This window comes from Denticeps clupeoides, unplaced genomic scaffold (genome assembly GCF_900700375.1).
Source record: "Denticeps clupeoides unplaced genomic scaffold, fDenClu1.1, whole genome shotgun sequence".
NCBI classification, from domain to species: domain Eukaryota; kingdom Metazoa; phylum Chordata; class Actinopteri; order Clupeiformes; family Denticipitidae; genus Denticeps; species Denticeps clupeoides.
This window is the reverse complement of record NW_021629697.1, coordinates 14,845-39,093: the sequence shown is the minus strand read 5'-3', so window position 1 is coordinate 39,093 and position 24,249 is coordinate 14,845. Positions and strand designations below refer to the sequence as shown.

Below are 24,249 nucleotides of genomic sequence, written 5' to 3'. Positions count from 1 at the left end.
AATAGGTAGAATACTAATTCTGGACATCTGAAATGTAATTTTGGATATTCTTCTAGGAATAATAATGTAGAGCATGTCTGAAAGGGTAATCGTGTATAGGAAGAGTTTCGTTGTGTATATCTGAAATGTTCATTTTGAATAGGAAGAATTATATTATGGAAATGCCATACGTATCCATTCTTGTTATTAAATGTTAAAACAGACACTTGTTATCTTAAAGGGTTTAAAGATATCTAAAATGTATTTTCTCTACTGAGAATATAGTATGTATTTTATTGAAATCGGAGTCCGATTTCTTTGTATGTTGAAACCGCTTGCCATAGGCGCGCGCTCACGTGAATTCCGCAGGCTCGCGCAGGCAGAGGGGGGATGGTTGCCAGGTCCGCGTGGTATAAGCCAAGTGATTTCGGTGCTAATTTTTAAACATCACCACTTGTCGACCGTGATTTTTTTTTTTTTTTTTTCAGAAATATGCACTTATTAAATGCTCACTTCCTCGGTTTTTATATAGTAATAAAGGTACTTTTATTCCCTGCAATTAATTTCTCATGAGAGATTTTGTTAGATTTAACCTCCGCCATTAGTTGAGTCGACACAACAGAATCCTGTTTAGCACTGTCTGCTGCAAACGTTATTCGGACTTGTTTTGTTTTTTTTTGCACGTAAGATTCAAGATTTTATTTGTCACATGCATAGTTATAGCAGGACAACACGCAGTGAAATGCATCCTGAACCACCCTGTTTTGAGAGTAAAAGTCACATAATTACTTAATTGAACAAGGGGGAATATAAAATAGAATACAATTAAAGGACAGTAAGGCTAGTAAAATGATTAAAGGTAGGCAAGCTCGACGAGAACATGAGACACAGACATCATGGGTAGTGGATATGTAGTCTGTTAAAGTGCATGGGTTGTGCATTAACCAGTGTAACAGTAAGAAAAAATTGCATTAACAACAGTGAACATTAACTCATTTCTCCTGAGCTTTTTATTTTGTTACATCCACTCTTATCACATCAACAGGTCGTGTGCAACTAATGTTACGTTACATTCGTGTAGATTACATCCTGCATATTCAACCGAATTTTGTAGCACATTGGCCCCATTTCAATTGTAGCAGACCCGCCTGCTTATTTCTCTCGTCAGACCTGGCAACCTCGTAGGAAAAGTAAGCGAGAGGAACAAAGTTCGGCTCGCCCATTAAAGTAGCAGATCTCCGGCTCCAGCCGTCGACTGCCGCCGCGGAGCGTCGCGTTCAGCCCGGGGACGGCAGGCTGTCCCCGCTCCAGCCCCAAACCCCGTCGGCGGCGTTTCGGAACGGAGGGGAACGGTGCGGAGCCCGGCGGTGGAAGCCTCTGCGGACACCGACTTGGAAGGGCCCGGCGCGGTCTACGCGGCCGGGGAGTTGCTCCTCTGACCCGGGCGAACGCTCCGAAGACACGCCGGAGGCACAGGCGCAAGGTGGGGGGGGGGATGCACGCTTTCCCGAGAATGGCGTTAGTTGGTCTGGTTCTTTTTTTCCCCAGTCCGTCCGAGGTCAGCCTGGTGCCACATTGCACTTTGCAGCTAGTCCTGAATTGAACGGCGCGTGTCTCCTCCTTCCCGAATTTGCCTTTTAAATTCGGGCCCGAAATGAGGATTAAAAACCTTCAAACCGCGACGCGGTTGGACCCGCGGCAGCCGCCAGTGCGTTAGCTGCTTTCAGTAGGTTAAAACGCGTGTAAAACGCCCCCTGCAAGCCGTTTAATGGGCGCTCGGAGAAACCCGCGGGGATAAAACCCCGCAGTTCATTCAGTCAGGCAGAGTTGTGAGCGAGTTGGGGGTTCGCGGCTCAGGTAGGCCCCGCTCGCTGGGGATTGTAAATGGCTGTCTGTTGACACGCTGCAGGGCGGTGGAGGGGTTCTGGGGGAGGGAGCGAAAAACTCGGGACATTTTTAAAGGCCGCCACATGGACGCTGGGAAGGGTTCGAAATGTCTGCATGTTTGGTTGTTAATGTTGTGTATCTTAAGGAGGAATGGTTGTAATAAACGTCTAATAACGTTTTACACAAATTAACAAATTGTGGTCCGTTTAAGGTAATACATATATGTGGAAATGTCTCATACATTTGCAGCAATATTAAAAGAAATATTGAATACATTTAGTAGTACTTGGTATGGTTTAAACTAGTCAGGAAGTGGCTATTTCTAGACCAGCGCCGGTGGGAATTGGGTCGCGGTGGTTTGTGGGTTTGTCTTGTTCTTTTTTTTTTTTTTTTTTTTTTTTTAAACAGTGGATAATTAAAAAGTTTTGGGAAGCCGTGTGCTCGTGCCGCGTGTGGTTTGTATTTATTTATTTTCCATTTTTATTCTGACACGGGGGCGGGGCTCTGACAGACTGGAAATTGTATCCATCTGGTTTGTAGTTAAAGCGGTACTTGTAGCAGTTTAGGTCACATGACTGCAGTCAGGCCACGCGCCCCCCCTCTGTTTACCTTTTCCTCTCCCCCTCTCTCTCTCTCTCTCCCCCTCCTCTCTCTCTCTCTCTCCCTTTCTCTCTCTCCCCCTCTCTCTCTCCCCCTCCCTCTCTCTCTCTCTCTCCCTCTTGCCCTCCTCGGGCCTTTCACGCGGCTCCGCGTGCCGCGGCGCCACGCCAGTGCTCCATGTTGGGCCCGCGCCGTGTCACGTCCCAGCGTCCTGCGGTTATTGGTGACGTCATCGGTGATCGTAACGAAACGAGTTCACTGACCGTGTTTTTATGTCTCTTTCTCTCTGTGTGTGTGTGTCTTGGCTCTAAACCGAGAATGACTGGAACTTTTGGGAACTTTCTCTTGGACAACACGGATTGGCCAGTTTAATGAGTCTGGGTACGAGGGGGTGTGTGAGCAGTCAGAACATTATCAAGGCGGTGGGTGTGAAAATTAAATTGGGCAACAAAAGGATTTGAGCAACTTTGACAATGGACAAATTGTAAAAGCTACATGGCTGCGTCTTCCTGAATGTGCAGGTCTTGTGGGATGGTCCTCGTCTGCAGTGTCAGGATCTGTGATGCTCGTGGGAACACTTGTGCTGTCTGATCCATTGAAGGATCTATTGTAACTCAGATGAGAGTTTTTGAAAGAAAGTGAAGTGTTTGTCATTATGATGCACAGCACATGGTGACACAACGAAATGTGTCCTCTGCTTTTAAGCATCACCCTTGGTGAGCAGTGGGCGGCCATGACAGGCGAGCAGTGTGTGGGGACGGTGCTTTGCTCAGCGGCACCCCAGCGGTTCTAGATTCGAACCGCCAACCTCCATACCCGCTGGGCTGCCACTGCACCGTCACAGTCTGTTGACTGACTGGTCAGGGTGACCATGCTGACCCAAAAGCAGGATACAGGTATCAGGTATCTGCGTCGCTTACCCGGGGAAGGCATGGCACCAGGAAGCATTGCGGTAAAGTCGAACCGGCGGAGGCGGTGTGAAGCTCTGCTGGGAAACCGCGGCTCCTGCATTCGGAGTCCGTGTCCCGATGGCTCATGGCTGATTTATTATGGCGTTCATGTCAAGTCAGAAAGTACCTCCAAGAGTCCAGCACTGTCTGGCAGGCAGGACCAAGACTCAACATCGCAAGGTGACTCCCTCTCCAATCTCGTTTACAGGAGCAGGAAGGACACTGTGGCTTTTGAAGGACGAGGGCCCGCTGTAAACAGAGGACGGCATGGCCGACGCACGGTCTCCGGGGGACACGGCAGAGGGGGGTGTCGACAGCGAGTTCAGCGACATCATCAAGTGGAGATCAGGTGGGTCGTCAGACCGGGGCTGAAAAGGGAAACTACTTCCCCCCTGGAGACAAGCGTCTTGCTGAGGGACACAGTGGCTGTAAGCGAGGTTTGAACACGTGACTTTTTTTTTTTTTTTTTTTTTTTCAACCCTGCGGCCACGTGAAACCTGTCACGATTCTGAATATGGAGCGGAGCCGCCCTGCTGGTTTCTCAACTTTGTAATCGGCATCTTCTAGCCGTTTATCAGCGGTACGAGCCCTGGTTTGGTGGGCTGGGTTGATGGACCCCTTCCTACCCAGCAGTGACACTTTCCAACCCGCCCCGCCCTTTTCCAAACACACAAGCAGTTGTTACATCACATTTGTATCATTTCAGTTGTAGAACTGCAGTTATTTTAGTTTTAGGTAACGTGATGAGTACTTCGTGTTAGACGCTGCTCATCAGAACTTTGGGCCATGATGGGAGCTCTTTTCCACAGTTCAGCACAGGAAAGAACTTCTCTTCTTGCACACTCTGGTTTTAGGAGGCTGAGAAGGAAATGAGTGTGGAGAAGAGCGTGAAACGCTGTCATCAGAGCGAAGGTCCGCTCTCTCAGTTTTGCCTTGACTTTGTGACAATACTAATTTCATGTAGTGACCCTATAAAGTGGCAGCGTCTGTGTCACCGCTGTGTCGATGGCGGTTCTATGCATGTAGAGAAGAGGAGCTAAACGGGTACATGTTCCTAATAAAGATGCCGCTACCGCCGCGTGAGTGAATGTGTTTGTAATGTCCGGGAAAGACATATTTGGTATGTGGACGGTTGGACCCTGTCCCGGCCACACTGCTGCTTTATGTCCGGTGACAGCAGCTGCCACGTTTTTATACTGCGACTCTCGGCCACACTTTGAAATCGTGGGTGTGTGTGTGAGTGCACGTGTAAGTGTGTGACCGAGGGTGTCAGAGAAGATGCCCAGGAGCCCATATGTCACCACCCTGTTCTTGTAATTGTAATTTTTATATTTCTCGTTCTTCAGCGTCCTATCAGACACACCCAGGCCATTTGAAGTTAGCCAACGGCTGCACGGACTGGTTCCTCTCACTTCGCTACGTTCCTTTCCACCAGCTGGAAGGAAAAGACAATGGATTTTGGCGTGTAGAGATGGGCGTGTCAGAGCTGTATTATCAAGTTATTTCTGTTAAATGGGAAATATTTCGTTTTGTCTTGTAAAAACAAGTGTAGTGCAGAGTTCTCTAAGAGACACAAACGTAAACGCAATGATATGAAGTTCACCCTCCCAGATGGGTGTCTTAGACCGAGTGTCTGAACTCGGTCTAAGATGTACTGACGTAGAGTGTATGTGTGTGAATGTAATTGCATAAAGTGACTCTCTGTGACCCTGTGTGCTTGTGTATATTTTCTGTATCTGTCGTATGGTGTGCGTAGGCGAACGAGTGTAAGACTGGGGAGACCCGACGTAGGTCATGATGATGATGATAATGTGTGTGCTTGTTGTTGATAAGCACAACATCTCTCCGTTTTCCCAAGGCACTGTTATGATGAGTGTGTGTGTGTGTGTGTGTTTTTTGTAATGTGAGATGCTGCAGCGGAAGAACCTGATGAATAGATGCTGAGGGATCCAATAACACATCTCTCCCTCCCTCTCTCTGGTAATGCTGCCTTGTGTGTGTGTGTGTGTGTGTGTGTGTGAGAGAGAGAGAGAGAGAGTTCTGCTAGTGATATATATTTCACTCAGACATGTCCCAGATTCATTTAATTGATTGTGTGTGTGTGTGTGTGTGTGTATCTGTAAATGAAAGACTGAGTGTTACTGATTGAAATGCCATAGGCTGTGTCACCCAGTGGGGGGAGTTTTACTGACAGGAGGTTTGGGAAGGGTGTGCCTAGTGTGTGTGGGTGGGTGTGTGTGTGCACATCATTTCCTGGCTACATTTTCTTGGCTTGTTGTCATCAGTGGAACAACTGTAAGGAGGCAGGCCTTACAACGAGGCAGTAGTCCATTATTCCCATTTTTCATGCTCTTTAAATTCAAATAAATTTTATTGGGATTTATTAACCCTTTACATGGAGAACCACCACAATAACAGAACAGTTTTATTTGTTTTTTTATGTTTATCTGCATCATTCAGCCATTTTATTCCTTTTCAGTTGCCAATTTTCACAACAGCAACGATTCAGCAGCACATTTAAAACAAGTCCCGCACTTTTCTCAGTGCTCGTTTCAGTCTGAGTTAACTTCTGTTTTATCTGGCGCGGTCTTGCTTTCCTGTGTAAGATGTTGTTGCTGACCCTTCAAGAAAGTGGAGACACGTTTAAATTGGTTTCTCTAGCCATCCAACTTTTTCTGGACCGGCGGGGTGGAAAACGCAAACACAATCCCATGAGACGATGGCATTTTATGTTGTCCATGGTAACAATGATGTCGTGATAACCTGAGGCGGTTGTCCACAATACTGAGTTTTCACATAAATCGCTGCATTACTGTCCAGAGACCCCTGAATCGTCCCACCCATAGTCTAATGAGGATCCGTGTGTGCAACAGTTGTGAAATTCTGGGCTGATAATGGGGTCCAATATGAACTGATACAGCAATTAATTACATTTTTTTCATACAAATTCGGTTCTTTTCCCCACATTGTTCTCTAAAACTGCATTTATCTGATGGAAACTATCCCTGTTGCAAACCCATGACCCCCCCCCCCCCCTTTCCTATTCAGCTCATAAGATTTAAATATTTTTTTAATACTAAATACTTTCTTCCTGACAGTTGAGTTTTTGCAATTCAGTGAAAGTAGGCGGAGCTCTTGTGTCCTGTGTGGTGAGAGTGGTGGAAACACCCTCGCAATCAGTACACTTCACCAACAAAATGTTTGTGTGACGTCTGCTGGTGCCTGTGAACCCCAGAAACTCTTCATCTTTCTGCTCTTTCGTGCTACATACAGTATGGACATAACTTTTAAAAATATAGAAATATATATATATTATTCTCTTTCTCTCTCTCTCTCTTGCTCTTTCTCTGTGGTTTGGATGGAAAATAATTACCCAGCATGCACTCTGCCTTGCTACACACACTTCCTGTCATCTTCTTCCTGTCTGTCGTCTGTTCAGTGTTGCCTCCCTTCTTAAACTTGGACGATGAATTTCAGTAAATGGTTGCCATGGCGAAAACGCAGGAAGGAGAGCGGCGTCCCTGTGTTGGGTGAGTGTGCTGGGAGCTGGAGAGGAAGTGTTCCCTCCTCCTCTACATTCCTTCCCCTTTCCTTTTCACCAGCTCTCTCTGTCTTGCTCAGTGCCTCCGTGTTCTGAGTGTGTGTGTGTGTGTGTGTGTGAGTGAAGGTAAATGCAATTTTTTCTTTTGACAATTTCCCTTTTGGATGCTGTGTCTCTGATAACTTTCTTGTAAGCGAATCTCTCCTGAACAAAAGATGTGGGTGCACCTGTCAGTACCGTCTCTCTCTCTCTCTCTCTCTCTCCATGTCCTCCTCCACATGGAGGATTCAGAGCACTTGGCTTACTTTTTTCATGTAAATGTACTTAGCATGTTCTATTCTTCCAACTATTTCCTCAAAACAGCTGCGATCTTGCTTGGCTTTCCGGTGTGTGTTACGTGTGATTCATACCACGCATTACGTGGTCCCTTAGCCTCTCGTGCACCAGCAGCGTCACCTTTTATCCCCTGGTTTTCACTCAGCAGCTCTAACCGATAACAGTCACCCTAAAATAAAAGACAAAGCAAGACCGAAGAAGAGAGGGAGGAGGCTCTCACCGTTGCACATGCTGCTCTGCTTTGGTGTTCCAGCACGTTTCAGCACTGCGCTGTCTATATGAAGGACAAAATAATGTACAAATTGTCAACGTTTCATCCGACAGACTGGCTGTTGTGTTATATTTGGATGTAAATAACAAAATGCAGAATCCATGGGAGTGTGAAGTGCTTATTTTATCGAGGGATGGGATGTGATTTGTTGTAAGGGAATACAAGCTCCCCAAGATGTTTAGGGAAGCTCTGAAAATGTAATATTCCATATGCGTAAGTATTCCTGGAAAAAACGAACTAAAAAAAACGAACGAAAAAAACAAAAACTCTGTTTTTGTCACTTTGATACACTGCAGCACAGCGAAATGTGTCCTCTGCATCTTCTTAGTGAGCAGTGGGCAGCCATGAAAGAGGGAAAGGGGAGTGCAGTGTGGGGGGACGGTGCTTCGCTCAGTGGCACCTTGCTGGTTTGGGATTTGAACCCACAAACTTCGGATAACGGGTCTGTTTCCTTTCCAGCTAGGTCAACCACTGCCCCCCAAAAAATACTGAAAGTTGTAGCAGCCGAGGCAAAAACCCAAGCCAGGCGCTATAACCGTGGGGCCAGGGCCTCCATTACTAATCATTACATTTACAGCATTTATCCAGATCGACTTACAATCAGTAGTTACAGGGACAGTCCCCCCCTGGAGACACTCAGGGTTACGTGTCTTGCTCAGGGACACAATGGTAGTAAGCGGGATTTGAACCTCGGTCTTCTGGTTCATAGGCGAGTGTGTTACCCGCTAGGCTGCTACCACACAGTTGTGTCTATTTCCATCGAAAGTAACCCTCTTATTCACTGTGCGTCATGTGCATGGTCATGTGACTCACTGGAACCCGTCAGTGTGATGAGCGGTGGAATTATGGGCGGTGATGCCCCTTCTTCTGGATATTGCGTGTCTCACCTTGTCTCTGCTGAGGGAGACCTGCTTCACCGTGAGGGCGGCTTGGACAGAAAGGCCTTGTGTGCTCTGCCAGTGGAGCACAGCTTACCCACAATGCAACACGGTGCCCCATCATCTATCTCCCGCGCCGCTCTGCATTCCTGCAGCGACGCTTATCTCCCTGACCAACTTTCTCTCACACACACTCCACTGCTTGGCCCATCCTGCCACTCACACCGAGACATGGCAGAGAGTGGACTAAAACTCAGAGGTACACATTCGCTATAGTGTGTGTGTGTGTGTGTGTGTATTGGTTCCTTGCTAGTTCTCCCTTTTAGGTTCTTGTGTGTTTCTGCAGGTGTGTGTGCGTGTATTTTAGTGCAATCTTCACTTTCATTTTGATGAGTGAGTAAGGACAATAAGGATGTTTTTGTGTGTATGAATAATTGCGAGAGAAAGGCATCTGTTAGTTTAGACTTTGCTGTGTTATATATTGTTTGTGTGTCGTTTTTGTGTTGCAGCTGTTCTTTCACTCTGAATTTCTTTTGCGTGTATGTGATGATATATGTACAGTGTGTATGTGTGTGTTGGGTATGGGACCCACACACATGATTCCAGCTCTTTCCAGTCTTAGTGTGTTAGTATTTGTGTCTGGGTGTGTGTATGGGGCCATGCATGTGTGAGAGCTTTGTGTTTTCTTTTCTGTGTGTGTAAGAAAAGGGCATTAGAAAGTAGTCTGGTGGATCGGATTAGGTGTGTGTGTGTGTGTGTGTGTGTGTGTATGTATGTATGTGATTTACAGCCATTAGAAAGCTGCCTGTGGTTTGGGGTGTGTGTGTGTGTGTGTGTTGGGGGGGGTGTTGTTTACATGATATTTGTTCTGCCTACACTCGTCTCTGCTCTACTGTGCTGCACAATTTTTGATTATATTAGTAATCATTTCAATGTATTCAGCATAGCAGTTGGGTAAAGACCCACGCGCACACACACAGATACACTCTTTTACCTCAGAACAGCATAATGTTGGGAACAGAGGGTCTCATCTCTCTGTCCTGTTGATCATAAACACTCAGGCCAGTCTACTTTAAAGGTTTTTTTTTTTTTTTTATGGCCACTTGTATGTCACATGGTATGGGGTCAGAGGTCATTTCTCAGAATGACTGGGGGCGCAGCCTGAGCTGCTTCTTGTTAACACTGAAACCAGATGTTAATGAACAGAAAATAAGTTTTTTTTTCCCGTGTTGCACTCCGTATAAGCATCTCCGTAGACAAGCTGCAGCAAGTGTCTGGTCAGAGGAGATGGAATGCCATGGGAATTATGTGAATTTTACGCATTCCACACTTTCCACACGTCAGCAGGAAAACGCGCGCACACAGCACTGATATAATCAATGCAGGAGTGTGCCGTTGTACGTGTGTCTGTACATGTTTTCCTGTGAGGTTTTCTTACTCGTCTGTGTGTGGTTTGAATCTTTGAACTGTGAGATGTTTGTGGTTAGGTACTGGTCTGGTTCAACACATTTACACACACATGCACGCACGCACGCACACACACACACACACACTAAATAGTTTCTCTCTGCTCGGACAGATGAACATGATGCCGTACAGAAGAAAACATTCACCAAGTGGATCAACGCTCAGTTCTCCAAGGTAAAATAAACACACACACACACACAGACACACAAATATACTGGCCTGTAGACGCGTAATGAGGCTCAACGACGCCTAACAAGGCCTGGCAGGAGATAACAGGGATCTCGCCTCTGGCTCCACACACCGTGAAGTTGCAGGAAGAAGCAGCAATTAGATGGACCATCAGCCATATCCGGTCTCCACCCTGCAGCCCCCTGCTGAGTCGCACTGTTCGGGCCGCATCAGGAACAAGCCCACTTTCACACACTTGATGTGACTGTAGTGTCATTCACGCTTGCTGTATGGTAATAATACCATAATAGCAGCCTTAAAGTTTGTGGTTTGTTCATATTAACGGGGTCAGATGCTCCTCGCACACTCACCCATGAATGGCCGTTAAATCAGCCATAATTCATCTCATCTGATGCTGATTTTGTCCAGTAAACCCCGTGCAGCCCTCAGTGGTAAAGACCCAGTGGATTTTCTTTTTCTTGTGAAGGAAAGTTGCTCCAGTGCAGTTCCATGGTTGTAGCCATGGAAAGAAAAACCCTCAAAAAGAAATTATTTCTGATGTTAGTGATGTGCTTTGTGCAGGTGGGCAAATCGCCCATAAAGGACCTTTTCTCTGACCTGAGGGATGGGCGGAAACTTCTGGACCTGTTGTCTGGACTGACAGGAAACCAACTGGTGTGTCTTTTTAAATGTACAAGTTTGTTTGCAAGGTAGAGAGAGGTTTTTTTTCTGTAACTTAGGAGTGTGATGTGTGTTTTTTTGTTTTTTGTTTTTTTTTAACGTATCAGAGTAAAGAACGAGGTTCCACACGAGTCCACGCCCTCAACAACATCAACAGAGTGCTGCAGGTCCTCCAGCAGAACAATGTAAGACTCATTCTTCATCTCCAAAATGAACAAATAATACTTTTTGTTAGCATATGTTTTCATCCCTGCAATGCATTCTGGGTCTAGATGTTAGTAATGTGTCACCCCTTCTGTTTCTCAGGTAGAGCTGGTAAATATTGGAGGAACCGACATCGCAGATGGGAACCACAAACTCACACTCGGCCTCATCTGGAGCATTATTCTCAACTGGCAGGTGTGTACAGCACACATACACACACACACACACACACAAAGAGTACCTAATGTAGATGTTTAAACATTATTTGAAGAGTAAACACTGGTGGGTTGACTTGTGAATATATTTCTGTTTCTCAGGTGAAGGACGTGATGAAGGATGTGATGTCATCGCTCCATCAGACCAATAGCGAGAAGCTGCTCTTGAGCTGGGTGCGCAATGTCACGCGTAACTACGCCGCAGTCAACGTGCTCAACTTCACCACCAGCTGGTCTGATGGCCTGGCTTTCAGCGCCATACTGCACCGGTTCAGGTACAGTACACATACACACACACACTTTAATATGTGTTCATACTTAGCACTTTTTAAGCCCAGAATTGATCATTTTCTACACTTTTTTTCACATTTGTGTATTTTTGAAGCTGACTCACCCTCGTTTATATTTCTGTGCCTGCTCCATGGAAATATATAATGACCGTGCTGCCTCTTTTTCCTCCTTTAGATCAGGCTCATGGGTTATTGCACTCATCTGATTAAAAGCATAGTTTAAGTTTCAGAAGTGAGCAGTCTGTTTTAGTGCCAGATGATATGCATTCTGTGTGTGTGTGTGTCTTCAGACCTGCTGCATTCAGCTGGGAGAAAATTCTCAGCCTGACTCCAGTGGAACGGCTGGACCACACTTTTGCCGTTGCTAAGGAACTTTTGGCTGTGGAGAGGCTGCTGGACCCAGAAGGTCTAAAAACATAATATTTTATTTTTTTAGGCATATACTAAATAATAATAAATAATGTAAATTAAATACAATTTAACAGAGTAATTTGCTCTCTGCAGACGTGGTGGTGCAGCTGCCTGATAAGAAGTCCATCATCATGTACGTCACCTCGCTCTTCGCCGTGCTCCCCAATGACATCACAATGGATGACATCAGGGAGGTGGAGACGTTGCCACGGAAATTTCGACTGGAGGGGGACGATAGCCACGCCCTGGACACACCCACGGTCAGAATTCTCCTACCATACATTCACAAAATGTCCACATGGCAGAACAATAATGTTGTCTAAATGTGATAATAAAAATATACAAACATACAATAATGTTACACTACCAGTAATACAGCAAGATATGACAGTGTTACATGGTGATTTGGGTGTGTTTGAGGTTTGCATATTGGAAAACACAATGTTCTGCCTGGAAACCATGGAAAGAGTCTTTATTGAGAACAGGTATTATCGCTAAATTTTTTCCTAGATTGTTTTCCTCACACATACAGCAGAGCATGGAATATTCTATGCAAAAATAATGAAAATACTGAAAAATATATGACCGAAGCTGTACAGCTGGTTCCACAGGGTTATTGGAGATGAAAATATGGATTTGTGTGCATTTTTATGTATGTTTACATGTTACGCCTCAGTACCAAACCATGGAGACCACTTGCTCCTGTCTGTTTACTTAACTGACCCATCAATGTGCCTTGACCCCAGTAAATGGGGCAGCAATGGAAAAACTTAGACTCCCACAGAAATGCACAGCTGCTGTAGAAATGCACACTGGGAAGTAGTCCTTAGTGGGCTCTGTTAGATTTCCCTCTGTGGGAAGGGTGAGTCACCAGCCTAGTAAACTATAACACACACACACACACACACACACACTTCTCTGTGGCCAGAACCACAGATCTCCACCCTGTTGCTTCTGTTCCAGAACTGGCAGCAAAGAGGGAAATGTGTGTTTGTGTGTGTGTGTGGGTTTTTTGTTTTTTTTTTCTGTATATCAGGCAAATGTAACTTTGCCTGATATACAGTAGACCTCAGCACGAGAATTTTGTGTTATCATTTAGGTGTGTGACTGTTCACACACACAATCACCCTGGCATAACCATCTGTTTATGATTAACATTTTCATTGCTCTGCCGATCTTACACACACACACACACACACACACACACACACACACACACACACACACATTAAAACAAGGCAGTGTACATACACGTGCAAACTGTGGCCAAATGATGTGGGTGAACTGTTCCAGCCAGTGACCTTTATTTCTGAGGGTGTGTATATTCCAGCACAAAGCCTCCATTCACTTCATCTCACTTTCTCTCTATATAGCCTCCCGCCCTCTCTCTTTTCTCTCCCTTCAGCCCTCTGTTTTGTTTTTCGGTAGACTCTGAAAACTGGAGTGTAATTATTAATATTCGCATTGTTTAGATGTGTGTTAAGTAGTGTATTTGTTTGACATCACACTTTGTGTATGCAGAGAGCACTCCACTCAGTGTGAGTATGGATTGTCTGAAGGCTTTGCTGCTTTTCAGGCTTTGGCTCAAGAGGTGGAGCAGGTGGTGGAGGTGGAGGGGGCGGAGCTGGAGTGGTATCAGGTGACGCTGGAGGAGGTGCTTACATGGCTCCTGTCTGCCGAAGACGACTTGCAGAGTCAGAAGGAGATCTCCGAGGACGTAGAGGAGGTTAAGAAGCAGTTCCACACACACGAGGTAAACATGCCTGCACACGATAAAAAGCCCAGAGACGCTTAGTTTCCCCAACCATTCTGAGACACATTATCACCTTCATGAGAAAGTTAATTCAGCATCAGTAACACACACACTGACTTGAAAAGGCTTGTCAGCCGCTGGGTTTAGCTCACGGCCTCACTACGATTATTCTGCATTATTCCGCCTTTCCTTCAAATCCAATGATCCTGCCATTTACTCCCCAATGTTTACCACACAGAGATGAAAAGAATAGATTTGATTCATTAATTCTTTGTGAAAATGACTTCTTGATATCTGAGACTGTAACATTGTTAAGCTGTACAGAAACAGTACAGGGGCACATTCACCAACGGCAACATAAGTCTTCTGGAATTTGAAGATTAGTAACAAGCAAGTTAGGTTGCTTGTTAGATGATGAAATGTTGATTATGTACAGTGTGTAATATTTCATCTAGCCAGGTGCTCTAAACATGCTCAAGGCCTATGCACACATCACACTCTGGACACCTGATCTCAAAGTTAGTGTTCCACACCAAACTCTTAATACACACCTGACACATGCACACACAGTTGCGTGTTTTTCTGAGCGCGTAAGCCTACGAGTGAAGAATTTAATCTCTCCAGTAGAGGGATGGTGGGTGAAAGGGGCCTCTGTTGGTCCGCAGAGCATGCTCAGTACACGCCAGGAATGCAGGGAATTCCAGAGTGTTGGGAGGGATAGCGGGAGCAGAGAGAGGAGGAGAGAAATTCAAAGAATTTTTCCGGCTTGAAAGTCAGTGTTTGACTTGAGGCTGTTTGAACAGAGTCAGGAAACGGTCAACACTGAACACAGTATAACAGGGCTGTGACGCTGTTACTGAGCCTTATATTACTGCACTGCCTCTGTTGTAGTGTAGCCCTGAGACTTGGCCTGTATAACAACCCCGGCGTAACAGTGGAGCAACACTGTTACTCGCCCCCCGGCGTAACAGTGGAGCAACACTGTTATTCGCCCCCCGGCGTAACAGTGGAGCAACACTGTTACTCGGCCCCCGGCGTAACAGTGGAGCAACACTGTTACTCGGCCCCCGGCGTAACAGTGGAGCAACACTGTTACTCGGCCCCTGGCGTAACAGTGGAGCAACACTGTTACTCGGCCCCCGGCGTAACAGTGGAGCAACACTGTTACTCGGCCCCCGGCGTAACAGTGGAGCCACGCACTTACTCGACCCTGCATAACAATATGTAATATTTTAACTCATCCCTCTTTAACCAGTATACCCACACTATTACACTGACCACAGATCTGTTATTGAACACTTCACCTCATAAGCTGAAATGACACTACAGTAACAACGTTACTACTACTTTTACACTTTCAGCCATAACTCCAGATAATAATAACATAAATACGTTCACTGGACATTGATGATGATGATGATGATGTGTGTACATTCACTGTTATATCCAGGGTTTTATGTTAGAGCTCAAGGCCCACCAGAGCAGCCTGGGTAACATCCTGCAGGTAGGAAACCAGTTGATCAATGATGGCAACCTGCGGGAGGAGGAGGAGGGCGAAATCAGGGAGCAGATGAGACTCCTAAACACACGCTGGGAGAGCCTGCGATTACACACTATGGAGAGACAGAGCAGGTATACACATACACACGGGTATACACACATACATCTACGAACTCACGCCCACAGACACCATGTGTAAACACAGGTTCCTCTCATCTTCAGGCTTCATGAGGTGCTAATGGACCTGCAGCAGCTGCAACTTGAACAGCTGTCTGATTGGCTGACAAGGACAGAGGGGCGGATCCGTGAGATGGAAATTGAGCCTGTTGCTGGAGACCTGAATACTTTCCACACCCAAATAGAAGCACATAAGGTAAAACATTGACTGGCTGGGAATTATTCTTTTCTCAGATGTAACATAATAACATAACATAACAACACTCACACATACAACCCATCATAGCCAAGTGAGCCATTTTATGAATTCAAATCTGTTACACTCAGTGGCTGGATCAGGATCAACAAACACAGGGTTCATACAGGGCTATGCACTAAAACCACTATATGTTCGTTAAACTTCAAATACACACAGGTGTGTGTTCAGTAAATACACATCAGTGTTGCCAAAGCTCTGAATAGTGGCCACCATGCGCTGCAGTCTGTGCTCCTTCCAGACAAAATCAAATGTAAACTTTTGACAACCAAATGCATCATACTGCATAGTTCAGAGATTGCAAGTGGAGCATCTGTGAACCTTGACCCTGATGAGAGGGTTCCGTTTACCTGCACCATAGCAAAAGCAACCACAGTAGTAATGCAAGATAAAAAGTAATGGCAATTCAGTGGAACCTCCTGTAGTTTTAAGGATGGTCATTTTCTCCTAACACAGTTCCTTCAGAATGATCTGGAGGCGGAGCAACTGAAGGTGAACTCTCTGACCCATATGGTGGTAGTTGTGGATGAGAACAGTGGGGAGAGCGCCACTGCTGCACTGGAGGAGCAGCTGCAGGTAAGACCACTGGAGGCCAGGGATGCAAAACTGACCTGGGGTCAGTTTAACCCATTCACACCATGTCCCTTTTAATAACGATGCATGTCTATTTGTCTCTTTTAGTCTCTGGGCGACCGGTGGGCAGGTGTGTGTAGGTGGTGTGATGACCGCTGGCAGCAGATGCAGAGTCTTCTCAACTCTGGCAGAATTACAACGAGCATCAGGTAACATAAATATATATAAACACGCGGAAACACACACGTAAATATTAAGACAAAAGGGAACTTGTAACGTCTGTGTGGTGGGGGCTGGGTTAGGCCTTGTTTTTGTCTTTGTTGAGTGAGAGGGAAGAGGCTCTGAGTAAAGTCCAGACCAGCAGCTTCAGGGACCCCGTAGAGATCAACAGCAGCCTGCGAATACTAGCGGTGAGACACACACATCGGAGGAGGTCTGGCCTTTGATGTATGAGCCTCTGACCCCTACAACCACTGACTCTCAGACACTAAAGGAGGACCTGGCCGTGCAGCGGGCTGTTCTGGATCGTTTGATGGCCGAGCGGCAAGAAGTGGTGATACTAATTCCGGGTTCTGCTGCTGTGGGGCGGATGGAGGCCGAGGCGGAGGATCTGGCACAACGCTGGGACAGTCTGGTCCAGAAGCTGGAGGACTCCTCCAACCAGGTGGGGCATCAGGCAGTAGAGTTCACAGTAGGGGACGGGTGTAGGTAGGATGGATAGGTCTACCATCAGCATTACTGCTAATCGGTTCAAGCCCTGCCGGGGCCAGCAGCGAAGCCAGACAAAACATTTTTTACATCACACTGTACCATGGAAGTGACAAGAAACAACAAGATTAAATCTATTCACTTCAAAACTGAGAAGGTTTGTGAACAACTGCTTTAATGCTGGTGGGAAAAATTGTTGGTCACTGAGCAGCTGCAGAAGAAACAAAGTCGAATAGTGAAAGTAGTTACAGAATTGCATTCCTATACAGGAAAAGGGGGCGGTCATAAAACATATTATATAGATCTGTAGTGTTACGGTAGATGTCACTGTCTATTCCTTGCAGCGTCCATCATGTAACCCCACAGTGTGTGACCTTACATGGATGCCTTTTGCATATCATACAGGTAACAGAGACGGTTGCCTGCTCATCAATGCCACGCCCACAGGAGAGGGTTGTTATGGAAGCGGTGAGTGTAACGACCATGCAGGAAGTGAGCAGTGACCCCGCCCCCGCAAAGAGACGACACCTGGAGACAGACATGGAGCTCACCCGTTTGTAAGACATGAGTGATGCTCCCCGCACAATAATTTAGTCTTTTAATCATCTAAAAGTATTTCAAAAGAGAAACAGATAATGATACAGCAAATAATGATGTGATTCTATAATGTATTTAAGATGTATTACAGTAAATAAACACTGTAACAAGGGCCTATAACCTAAAGGGCTGCACTGTCACTCACATCCTCACCTGTATTTTTGCAGGTCGGAACACATTTCACAGCTCCGGATGTTACGCTTGGAGGCGGAGTCTTTACGGTTGTCTGACCCCGTCCAAGTGAAGGGCAGACTACAGGTCAGGAATTGCATATCCCAGCATGCATTGGGAACCAGTTGGAAGTATGGTTTGTTACAGAGTGTGGTGACGTGTGTGTTTGTTTATTTCAGGTTCTTGAGGGGGAACTAGCAGAATGTGAGTGTCACCTGATCGAGGCAAGAGAGGCAGGCTGTCATGCCTTGGCAGAGGTAGGGAACATTTCCCCCCAAGTGGAAGTGGCTCCAGCCATGGCAGTCAAACATTTTTATATATGGTTCACCTTGTCTCTTTCTCAGACGGTGCATTGGTGGAGGATAAGTGTGTGAGTGCACGCTCAGAGTGGCAGGAGTGTGTGCAGCTTCTGTTGGGTGTGCACAACTGGGTTCTACAGTGTCAGCAGAGCTCTGCTATCTCAGATGGTGAAGCTCTAGAGCCCACACCGTCTGGAGAAGTGGCTGAAGAGTGCGATGTGACAAGCCTACAGGTGACCACAGAGGCTAAACACTCATTCACACATTCATAAGAGAATAGAAAGGCATGGTTTATAGCAAATGTTTTGCAGCTTCAATGGCAGGTCTCTCCAGGCTGGGTATCATTCGATACCAGAACAATATTAGCTCTTGAATAAAACACCTCTACTCTACCTGTACATTTTAACACCAGGTCCTCAATTTTCACAGCAAAAAGGCAATAAATATTAAATCTTGTTTTATATTGTACTTTGTAGGTTTTTTATTTTATTTTCTCAATTCTCCACATTTTTTTTAAAGTCACTCCTTTTGATAATTGAAGACTCTGCCTATAGTGTGTCTAATCTGTTTCAGCAGGCAGTGACGACCCATACACTTGTCCAGTACAGCGAAGAGACCTGCAAAGGTATTTTTTCTTTCTGGTTCTTTCACTCAGTCCAAGAATAAGTGTCCTCAAGTACTGCCAATAAAAATAAGTGTCCTCAAGTGCTGCCACCTTGTGGAAAATTATTTCATATTTTTTTTTGTATGTGCACCTGCATCAAAGATTCAAAAGATTGGGCTGTTTGTTCAAATTAAGATAAAAGTTTCTTGAAATGGTTCAAATCTTGTTAATTTTGTTTTACTGATAGAACCAGAGCCAGATGTTATTGGAGCAGAGGGTGTGTGGGAGGAGACAAGCACAAAACTGGACAAGTTGAAAGCGGCAGTTGTGGATGTGCCATCGGCTGAAGATGTTGTACACAAGGTTCAGGTGTGTGTGTGGGAAGGGGGCATAGATTAGCATAGATTGCTGAAGTATTTCTTTAATGTCATGTTTGCACCTGAGTGTGTCTTAGCAGTGCTTTAATGTTTAAAAGGAGTTTGTGTAGTATTTTAACGGTACACCTGTATGTGTTGTAGGAAATTTGTGTGCAGCTGGAGCAGAGATATCTTAAAGAGGAGGAGCCTGAGAGGTGGGAGGAGCTTATCAGTAGGGTACGAGATGGGCTGGGCGTGCTGCAGTGTGTTTTGGGTAGCATGAAGGAGTCAGAGGTACGCACTCAAAGGATGCAATAGGTTTGAGTTTGTGTGTTGCACTGAGGTGTGTGTTGTGCTGATTCTGTTACTTTTGTTGCAGGTGAAGAGCTCGGAAGTGCTGGCGTGGCTGGATGCTGCACAGGAAATTATGTCACCGGAGTCCAGTTCCCTTGGAGATGCCAACAAACTGCTGCAGGAGCTTGATAAATGCAAAGTATTTTACACTCACATGCTCACATTCATTCTGAACACACAATCTTAAGCACACAGTTATTATAATGTTTTCTTTATGTGTGTGTGTGTAGGAGTTAGTGCACCGTATGGACCTTATTCAGGAGTCTCTAAAGCAGTTGGAGGAGAACACCACTGCAGTCCAGCAGAGCTCCTCTACCCCACCTGACCCACCTGGGGCCAGACGCACCTGCTGCAGTTACAGACACAGTGGAGAATACTGAGCAAACAGGTAAGAGTGTCTCTCACACACACATACACAAGCATATGTGTGTATTTTTTGGTAAATGCATATACATTTACAATACCCAATCCAGTTCTGTTCTAGCCTTGATGTTATTTGTTTGTGTGCGCATAGCTTGTGAGCCATCAGGACAGCGTGTGTGAACGTCATGAGAAGTCGGTGAACGTGCAGAAGGACCTGAGTGAGATGGGCGAGTGGCTGCAGCAGCTGGAGGATGAGTTCCTCATGAGAGACTTTGAGTACAAAACACCAGAGGAGCTAGAGGCGGCGCTGCAAGAGATGAAGGTATGCACATCCTCACTGTACACACACAGAAACACACACACACACACACACACACACACACACTATAAACACCGTATGTATGTGTGCTTGTTTCTCCTTCAGAGGGCCAGAGAGGATGTGCTGCAGAAGGAAGTTCGTGTGAAGATTCTGAAGGACAGCATTAACATGCTGGTGGCCAGAGAGCCACCTGCTGGACAGGAGCTGACTGTGCAGCTGAGCGGCGTGCTACAGAACTACCAGAAGCTTTGCGACCGATTCAATAGCAAGTGCCACACGCTGGAGGTGCGGTTGTGAGAGCGTGTGGTTGTACCTTTTTGTTCCTAAAATGTCCAGAGGACATAATCACATTTTTTAAGTGATATAATATGAATGGGGTTTTGGTCTTAGACTCTGAAACAGTATGCTGGACAGTACAGTAGGGGGCAGTGCTGCTTAGTCCATATTTAAAATAGGTTTTTGCACAGGTAAAATGATTAGCAAAAAACACAGACCAGTTTCTGCAAAGATGTTAAGAATGTTTCAGATCTTGTGTGTGTGGTGTGTGTGTTTGTCTAAGGAGGTTTGGTCCTGTTGGGAGGAGCTACTTCACTATTTAGATATTGAGCATCAGTGGTTGGGAAGCATGCAGGAGGTGATGGAGAATTCAGAGAACCTTCCAGAACAGAGCAGCGCTGTCAGTCAGGCGCTGGAGGTACCCATACATACACACACACACACACACACACACACACACACACACATGCAGCTTCATAGGCAAAGGCAATTTCAAGATGCCAAGTTGTTAATGTTAATAATAAAATGTCTTTCAGACAGTGGAAGGGGCATTACGACACCCCTCTGATAACCGGACCCAGATTAGAGAACTTGCTCAGACCCTGATTGACGGCGGCATTCTGGACGACATCATCAGTGAGAAACTGGAAGCGTTCAACTCCAAGCATGAGAACATCAGTCAACAGGTTTTTTTTTTCTTCACACGTCTCTGTATTTTTGTTTCTGTTGTGTGAGTTCGGGCATGAAAAATATATAAGGGATTGTGTTTGAATCAGTAAATGTACAAAGGTCCTCTAACTTGTGTGTGTGTGCCGCACATTTAGGCAGTGAAGGTGCAGATGTCTCTGGAGCAGAAAGTTGGTGTGCAGGTGCGTGAGAATGAACATACACTACAGAACCTGCAGCAGACTATAACACAGTTGGACCACACACTCACCTGCTACCTCACTGACCATGTGGATGCCTTCCAGCTCCCACAGGAGGCCAGGTATGTGTGTGTACACACACACACACACACACACACACACACACACACTTACTCTTTTCTAATGGAGTGTGTGGTAAGTGTTTTTTGGATGTTTGTGTTCTCACAACTGACTCTGACCTCTGACCTGTAGAACATCCAGGCTGAGATCTCCTCCCTTGAAGCTACACTGGAAGATCTGAAGAAGAGGAATGTGGGAAATCAGCCACTTCCTGTAGTTGAAGGCAAAAGCAGTCGTGGGGGCACCATGCTGGACCACCTGCAGGTGTGTGTGTGTGTGTGTGTTTGTGTCTAGAGAAGACCACAGCATAGTGTAATAGCAACAAATCAGCATTTATTTTATCTCTGTGTTCCCTTTTAAGCACTTTGTTAGTTAATTACAATTGACTTTGAATTTAGCCTCTTCTTTAAATGCTGACTGGACGCCTGGCTAACAGATGCACAGGTTCGATATTCACATCTCTGGATCTTGTCCTGTGACTAAAGCATTAACAGAGATTCTGCATTCAATATCAATACTTTAAGTGTGTGTGTGTGTGTGTGTGTGTGTGTGTGTGTGTGTGTGTGTGTGTTTTTCCCTGCTTAGAGAAAACTGAGGGAAATCTCCACCAAGTTTCAGCTGTTCCAGAAGCCGGCGAACTTCGAGCAGCGCATGCTGGACTGCCAGCGCGTGTTAGAGGGCACCAGGGAGGAGATGCACGTCATGGAGATGAGACACACTTCACCGGAACACATACATGCATGCCTGACAGGCTGCGTTGTGAGTTTACACACACACACACACACACACACACCACACACCACACATATTCACTAGAGCTGTGGACGGTGTGTATTTTATTTAAGATGCGTTGTGAGGCGGAAGCATACAATTCTAATTCAGAATTGATGAGAAAAAGAAATGAAAGCAGCATAACTATGGCATCAAGTTACATAGCTGCACAAAGCTCCCCACACAAGTGTGTCACACCAGCCCATCAGTTTTCAGATGAATTAAAAAAATTACAAAATGTTAAAATGGGTCACCAGTACTCTGACTGGAGAGCTGTAGAGCCAGCAAGCTGTGCAACTGAATGTTTGTAATGTTGTGTCGTGCTTGTGTGTACAGAGGCTGTAATAAAGCTCTTGAGCGAGGTGAAGTTGGAGGTGGAGACGGTGATAAAAACCGGCCGGCAGATTGTGCAGAAGCAGCAGACAGAAAACCCTAAAGAGATGGATGAGCAGCTGACCTCCCTGAAGCTGCTCTACAATCACCTGGGGGCCCAGGTGTGTGGTGTCTGTATCTGTTGTTGTGTGTTAAGAAAAACTGGGACCATCATGCTCACTGCACCATAACATCTCTGCTTTTCTCACTTACTGTCTCCAGGTGACTGAGGGGAAGGCGGAGCTAGAAAAAGCTCTGATGCTGTCTGAGCATGTGCAGAAGGAGAGCGGCGCTCTGGAGGAATGGCTTAGCAGCACAGAGGCACAGCTGGAACAGAACGCAAAAACATATCTGCCCCCCGACACGCACGCAGAGCAGGCTTGGGCAAATGTAAGTCGGTTCCCCCAGGACTTTTTTTCCAATAATAATGACAGATTTTGTGCAGTGTTTTCTTAAAATTCGCAACCAAAAAGGTTTACATAGGCATAGTAAGATGCTAAATGAGTGAGAGAAGAATAAAATTGACAGGCATATTGACGTGTTTCACATGAATCACACAGACCAGTCTTCACATATCTACAAAAACGCATTTAGTTATTTTAATGGCTTTATTATTAGCAACCACTACCACACATATTATCTGCATCAAAATGACTGTTCTCGTTTTTTTGGATTGCCTCTGTTTTGGTGATATGGGATTTGTAAAAATTAAATACAGGGTTCCTATGGTCATTAAAAACCTGGAAAAGTCATGGAATTTGAAAAGAGAATTCTCCAGGCCTTGACATTTTTTTTAACTATAATAAATAAACATATGTAAAGTTATGGAAAAGTAATTGAAACCAGATTGATACATGAATGTATTACATTTACATTTACAGCATTTATCAGACGCCCTTATCCAGAGCGACTTACAATCAGTAGTTACAGGTACAGTCCCCCCCTGAAGCAACTCAGGGTTAAGTGTCTTGCTCAGGGACACAATGGTAGTAAGTGGAATTTGAACCTGGGTCTTCTGGTTCATAGGCAAGTGTGTTACCCGCTAGACAACTACCACCCATGAAGTACAAAACTGTGCAAGAGAGGTTTTTCTAGGTTTACAACTACAACATTTAAATACAAAATTGTTTGTGTGTGTCTGCATGTGCATTTGTGTGTGCAGGGGCTGCTGAAGGAGTGTGAGGTGAAGAAGACAACACTGGGCTCAGTGGTTGAGAACAGCGCCGCCCTGCAGGCAATGGTGGAGCTGAGCGGCTCGTGTGTAGAGGACAGCCTCTCCCAGCTCACCCATGCTTTGGGGAGTGTCCACAGTGACACTCATGATTGGCTCAACACTCTGCAGGTATGTTTGGGGCGGCATGGGTGGAGCTTAATACTTCAGCAAAAAACTTTTTTTGTCTGCATACATTTATATGATTCTCTTTGTGTGTGTGTGAGAGACCATTCGAAGGAAAAAAAGGTTTATTTACTACCCAAAAAACTGTGTTCTGTGTATGTACAATTAATCCAGAAAGTATTCACAATGCATTTACACATTTTGTTATGTTACAGCCTTATTCCTAAATGGATTTCATTCATTTTTTTCTCAGATTTCTTAATTTAAAAATAAAAGCTGAGAAAAGCTGTGCGATCACTGTGTATACTTTCCAAATGTACTGTATGTGTATATTTGTGTTTTTTTTTTTTTTTTGTTTGTTTGTTTTTTTTTCATTTTTGTTTCTTTGCGCATGTGTTTGTAGGCCCATCAGAGAGAGATGGAGCTGTTTGATGAGAATTTGGCCCACATCAGCACCTGGCTCTACCAGAGTCAGATCCGATTGGACGAGGCAAGAGAGACTTCCCCCCTGCAGAGAGAGAGGGCGAGCTGCAGTTACAGCTGTTTTGCTTTGTGTGTGTATGTGTGTGTGTGTGTGTGTGTGTATATGATAGGATATTG

General features: G+C 45.4%; 1 protein-coding gene across 1 annotated transcript in view; it reads left to right on the top strand.

Moving 5' to 3' along the window:
- Positions 1–1,162: 1,162 nt before the first annotated feature.
- LOC114771773 (utrophin-like) overlaps positions 1,163–24,249 on the top strand; it is a gene marked incomplete at its 3' end in the record, with an annotated part of 36,251 nt that continues 13,164 nt past the window's right edge. Inside the window, 39 exon segments of the mRNA XM_028965120.1 lie at positions 1,163–1,462; positions 3,625–3,765; positions 10,022–10,083; positions 10,660–10,752; positions 10,866–10,943; positions 11,065–11,157; positions 11,280–11,452; positions 11,758–11,873; positions 11,972–12,138; positions 13,455–13,631; positions 15,082–15,263; positions 15,354–15,504; positions 16,021–16,140; positions 16,246–16,312; positions 16,315–16,346; positions 16,440–16,547; positions 16,622–16,801; positions 17,251–17,402; positions 17,610–17,700; positions 17,793–17,841; positions 17,844–17,870; positions 17,958–18,145; positions 18,486–18,537; positions 18,764–18,885; positions 19,035–19,166; positions 19,252–19,365; positions 19,457–19,537; positions 19,540–19,614; positions 19,741–19,911; positions 20,014–20,193; positions 20,468–20,602; positions 20,721–20,870; positions 21,009–21,176; positions 21,303–21,434; positions 21,756–21,929; positions 22,280–22,435; positions 22,536–22,703; positions 23,476–23,655; positions 24,053–24,182. Coding sequence (XP_028820953.1) covers positions 3,684–3,765; positions 10,022–10,083; positions 10,660–10,752; positions 10,866–10,943; positions 11,065–11,157; positions 11,280–11,452; positions 11,758–11,873; positions 11,972–12,138; positions 13,455–13,631; positions 15,082–15,263; positions 15,354–15,504; positions 16,021–16,140; positions 16,246–16,312; positions 16,315–16,346; positions 16,440–16,547; positions 16,622–16,801; positions 17,251–17,402; positions 17,610–17,700; positions 17,793–17,841; positions 17,844–17,870; positions 17,958–18,145; positions 18,486–18,537; positions 18,764–18,885; positions 19,035–19,166; positions 19,252–19,365; positions 19,457–19,537; positions 19,540–19,614; positions 19,741–19,911; positions 20,014–20,193; positions 20,468–20,602; positions 20,721–20,870; positions 21,009–21,176; positions 21,303–21,434; positions 21,756–21,929; positions 22,280–22,435; positions 22,536–22,703; positions 23,476–23,655; positions 24,053–24,182 — 4,708 coding nt within the window.